This window comes from Naegleria gruberi, assembly GCF_000004985.1.
Source record: "Naegleria gruberi genomic scaffold NAEGRscaffold_1673, whole genome shotgun sequence".
NCBI classification, from domain to species: Eukaryota; Heterolobosea; class Eutetramitea; order Acrasida; family Naegleriidae; genus Naegleria; species Naegleria gruberi.
This window is the reverse complement of record NW_003162554.1, coordinates 1-1,014: the sequence shown is the minus strand read 5'-3', so window position 1 is coordinate 1,014 and position 1,014 is coordinate 1. Positions and strand designations below refer to the sequence as shown.

General features: G+C 37.6%; 1 protein-coding gene across 1 annotated transcript; it reads right to left on the bottom strand.

Moving 5' to 3' along the window:
• On the bottom strand, positions 1 to 950 carry NAEGRDRAFT_82390 (uncharacterized protein; the record flags this gene model as incomplete). The annotated part of the gene is made up of 1 exon (XM_002667886.1): positions 1 to 950. A coding segment is annotated over exon 1 (819 nt), but the record flags the coding sequence as incomplete, so codon positions are not given.
• Between the last annotated feature and the right edge of the window lie 64 nt (positions 951 to 1,014).

Here is a 1,014-nt window from a genome sequence, read left to right as displayed (position 1 = left end):
TTTCTGCACGTGTGATTCGTAGGCACTCGAACAGACCTTTCTGATTTTTTTGTGCATGACTTTGGCAGTGCTTTTGAAAAATTGAGCAGTAATCTTGGCAGGAATATTACCCAACATGTCACCAGTTTCCAAACAAGTATATCTAACACTAGCATTTCCTTTCTTTTCGACTATGTACACAATGGTATGGTTAGCTCTGACTGCTGACTTGGCAACCGGAGGGAACTCGTGATGGTAAGATGGTTTTTGAATCATAATGTATCGTCCATATTCGCCTGTCGATGGATCATACTTATCTGGAATAATGGTTTTAGATACGAGGAAATCTCTATTGGTCATTGGGAATGGGAGTGGAGCTTCCATGTAAATGATTGAATTTGGATAATGAATACCTTGTTGTTCATCAATGGATTTGTACTCAACTTGGAATCTTTGTGAAAAATGTTTACAAATCTTATTCTTGACCTTGTCTGTGTACATTAAATTAATCCATTCTGTTGGAGTTCCTGGAACAATTCCAGAAATACCTATTATAAATCTTGGTCTACTTTCAGATGGATTCTTCTTTGAAGGATTGAAAGAATAGATTTGCTTACTGGAGGCAGTTCTCATTCCTACCTTATCATCGAGAGTGTTCCATTCCTGTGGATGATTCAAGAAGGAATCATATAAATTCAAAGCAAGTTGATGATCCTTAGGAGTCACATAAGGACTCATCTCATCCAAAAGTGGAATCAATTCGCCTTCCTTTGGTGGAACGTAACCAGATTGCATATTCGAAAGGGTAGATACTGAGGATGTACTCGAGGAGTGTTTCATTTCCAATTCAATATTATCAAGTGTGATGACATGATTCTCAATCTTTTCATCAAGAGAATCTGATTCACTCGATTCATCTAATGATTGTCTATATTCTGAAGAAGGTGTAGAAACTAGAGAGCTAGAGCTAACTGAATGATTATCATCAAATGCTGTGCTCACGTCACTGGTCGAACTGTTAAACGAAGAACTCTT